The 3445-nt window shown below is 67.5% G+C and overlaps 1 protein-coding gene across 1 annotated transcript in view; it reads left to right on the top strand.

Annotated features, from left to right (window-relative positions):
• The first annotated feature begins 6 nt into the window (after window positions 1-6).
• The window catches only part of LOC105302257 (RNA-binding protein MEX3D-like), a 9478-nt gene continuing 6039 nt past the window's right edge, over window positions 7-3445 (top strand). The window contains exon 1 of the mRNA XM_011375225.2: window positions 7-161. Within this exon, the coding sequence (XP_011373527.1) occupies window positions 65-161 (97 nt within the window). The 5' untranslated portion in view covers window positions 7-64. The remainder of the gene's footprint in view (window positions 162-3445) is intronic.

The following is a 3445-nucleotide window of genomic DNA, read 5'->3' on the forward strand; positions in this document are numbered from 1 at the left end:
CGTGTTCGCGGGCTTCGCGCCTCACCCGGCGGCCCTGGGCCCCCCGACGCTGCTGGCCGAGCAGATGAGCGTGATCGGCAGCCGCAAGAAGAGCGTGAACATGACCGAGTGCGTGCCCGTGCCCAGCTCCGAGCACGTCGCCGAGATCGTGGGGCGCCAGGGTGAGTGGTCGCCGTCGGGGGCGCAGCCCCGGGGGTCCCTGCGCCACTGCCCAGCCCGCGGCCACGCCCCGCGTGGACTCGGGCCTCGGCGGCCGCCCGTGCGCCTTTGTCCTGCCGCCGGCCGCGGGGGAAAGTTGGGCACAGCCCGCGCTCCTCCCCTCGCGCTCCGGCCCGTCGCTGCCTTTGTCTGGGCACCTCCAGCCCGGAAGGGCCTGTGTGCGGCGCCGCTGCCCAGGCCGCGCGCCGTGCCATCCGGGGACCGGGGCTGGCTGGACGGTGGGCGCTCCACACCTAAAACAGGCACGGGGCGTGCAGGCTCGGGTTTGGGGGTGGGGGGGGCCGCTCAGGCAGATTGGGGAGAGAAGTTTGGCCTCTCAGAGGCGGCGGGGGGTGTCCATCGCTACTTGCCAGTCTGGAGACCCTGCTGGGGGTGGGGTGCAGGACAGGATGAGAGAGGGTCCCACCCTGCTCCCAGGGCCAGCCCAAAATCGGGGGGCGTGTGGAAGGACCAGCTGTAAAAGCGACCCCTGGAGTCTAACCCCATGGCCCTGGCCTGGCAGGCCGGGGGGCGGCAGGCCCCGGGTGTGGGGGTCCGGGCAGCGGCATTGCCAGAGCGTCCCTGTGGCCGCCCCATTGTTCTCTTTGTTAGAGAGCCAGGCTGAGATTTGCAGGGTGACATCAGGCCGGCCGCCGCTCATTGGCCCTGGAGCTGTGGGGCGGGCGGAGGGTGGTGGGCAGTGCCCGGCCCAGCACACACCCACCCACCCTGGTGGCCGCTGCCCACCGGCCCCAACTTTCCCCTGTCTGCGTGCTTGCACCTCCCCCGCTCCCTGCTGGCCTCCTGTGGTCAGCCTGGTTCTAGAACTTGGGGTGGGGCCTGGGCGGTGCTTGAGATGGGGCTGCAGGACACTCCCGCTGGGGGTCCTGGCCTCCAGCTCCCAGGAACAGGACCCAGAGAAGGGTCGGAGGTGGCTTGAATCATAGTGACCTGTCGCCCTCACCCCTGCTACGGGGATGCTCTGCCAGTCTGGGTGGGTGGGGTGGCCAGGCCGGCAAGCTCCCTGTCATTCGTTTGTCCTCCCCAAGCGTGGACATGAGGAGGGCCAGGCACAGTGCTGGGCCCTGGGACCTGCCATCAGGAGTGAGAGTGAGGGGGTCAGGTCACTCTGCGTCCTACTGGCTGCCTCCAAGGGCAGGCGCAGCAAGAGACAGGCCGCCACCCTCTTGCCTCCTTCCTGGGTAGCCCCCACTTTGGCCCCCGTCCCCCATCACTGCACTGGAAGGTGTAGCAAGATCATTGCCACGCGCCGAGTGCCCAGAAGCCTGCGGGTGGGCTGCGTGGAAACCGAGGCCAGCAGGCCGTCCACTCGGTCACTAACTAGGCTGGTCTGCTGGGCACGTTCTTTGTGATCACGTGTGTCCTGTCGCCCGAGGGTCCTTGCAGGGAAGCCTCGCCACACGGGTGGCGGGAGTCAGGTAGAGGACAGGCGCCTGGGGCGTTGGGGACCAGCCTGGATTCTTGGTCGTGGCCGACTCGGGCAGGCTCTGGAGCTCCCCCTGCAGAATGGGTGACCCTGAGCGTATGAGAACCACTCTCTGTGACAGGGGACGGCGCCCCCTCAGGGTTTCTCTGTGGACTCGGGCAACACGCTGGTTCTGACCTGGCCCGCACACGGCAGCCAACCCGCAAGCAGGGTGCAGGGTACAGGAGCATGCACGCGGGCGGTTGGCGTGGCCCCGGCTCCAGAACCGTCTGTGGCTCCCACCCTCTCCCACCCTGTGCCCCAGCTCCGCCCCCTCCCCTCCTCCAGTCACCTGTCCCTCTGTCCAGCCCGTGGGGCCCTGGACACCAAGCCTGCCCCTTCCGACGGCTCAGGCTGTGCCTTGCTCCCCGAAGTCCTCATCTTCTTCCGCCAAACGCCAGGGCAGGGCCGGGCTGCAGCCCTGGTGGGCCTGCCTCCCAAAGCTCCGGGGTCCAGGCAGCAGGAAAAGTGGGGTTCCCGGGAGGGTGCAGGTGGGCCTCTCCCTGCAGTCGGCGCACACTGTGGGGGTGACCTTGGGCCCGTGCCCTACCCCCTTACCATCCACGCCTTGGACCCAGGGTGATCCGTGTCTGCGTCTGACCACGGTCAGGGCTGGGCTCGGTGGCGTTGGGTCTTAAGCAGCGGCACAGGACAGTGCCCGCCCCGCGGACAGGAATAAGGGAATGCGGAAGGCAGGACGGGGACTGCCCTGCTGGCCGGGGCGGTCTCCTGTGCTCAGTGCTCCCCCGCAAGCCCCCGTGCGTGGCCCCAGCCCCATGGGCATGGGGTGCTCTTTCTGGTGGCCAGAGACACTGAAGGGGTGTTGGGGTCCGTGCTTTGGTGCTATCTGTCCAGCGTGGGGCGTACAGAGGTCCCCGAGCCTGAGTCAGGGGCGCTTTGTATTGGCAAGTGTAGACCTATGCTGTGGCTTCCCGTCGTGTCCCTGTGTCACAGACAAGCCAGCTTTCCCAGACCAGTGCTACTCAGCTGGGATTGCGCCCCACTTTGGCCCTGCCTAATTGTGGGAGCTTGTCCCGGCCCCGTCTCGCTTCTGGGGCTCCGCTCCTCCGGCCTTCCATCCTCCTTTCCAGGCAGGCCCCCTGCTCCCCCATGGCCTGAGATTTCTTCAACGAGTGTGGCTTGTCACCTGCAGGGCTTGGTTCTCTGGGTGCCCAGCCCATGGGTGGGGCCAGAATCCCCGGAGTGAAGGGAGGTGAAGGGCTGCCTTCATCTGGGTGCTCATGGGGACCCTCAGCCTCCCCACTTTGAGGGGAGGGTCCAGCTGCAGTGGGGTGCTGGGGCCTGGGCCAGGAGCCAGCTTTGGGAGCAGTCACCACACTCCCAGGCGTACCCCGTCTCCTGGGGACAGTTGTCCAGGAGCCCACCCTTCGGCCTGTGCCCAGCAATCAGTGATGGGGCTCGACCCCCCGTTCCCACACACGCTTGCTGTACTCCCTCCCTTCTGGTACAGGGTATGACAGGGTCACTCAGGGATCCCCAGTTTCCTGGCCTGGGCAATCCCACCCCCCCAAGCTCTGCCCCCTCTTGGGGTCTTGACGTGAGTGGGGTTTGGGGACCAACAGTTGTCACAGCTGAAGTGCAGTCTGTGAATCAGGGTCCTCGGCCCCTGAGGGCTCTACCTGGCGCCACCCCAGGGGAAGCTCATGGTTCCCATCGCCCTGACACCCGAGGGGGTCGGCTTCGGCCTTGTCCAGCTGCGCACACGTGCCAGATTGAGACCCGCCTCCCCACCTGTGCCCT

Source organism: Pteropus vampyrus, unplaced genomic scaffold, assembly GCF_000151845.1.
Source record: "Pteropus vampyrus isolate Shadow unplaced genomic scaffold, Pvam_2.0 Scaffold267, whole genome shotgun sequence".
Taxonomy (NCBI): domain Eukaryota; kingdom Metazoa; phylum Chordata; class Mammalia; order Chiroptera; family Pteropodidae; genus Pteropus; species Pteropus vampyrus.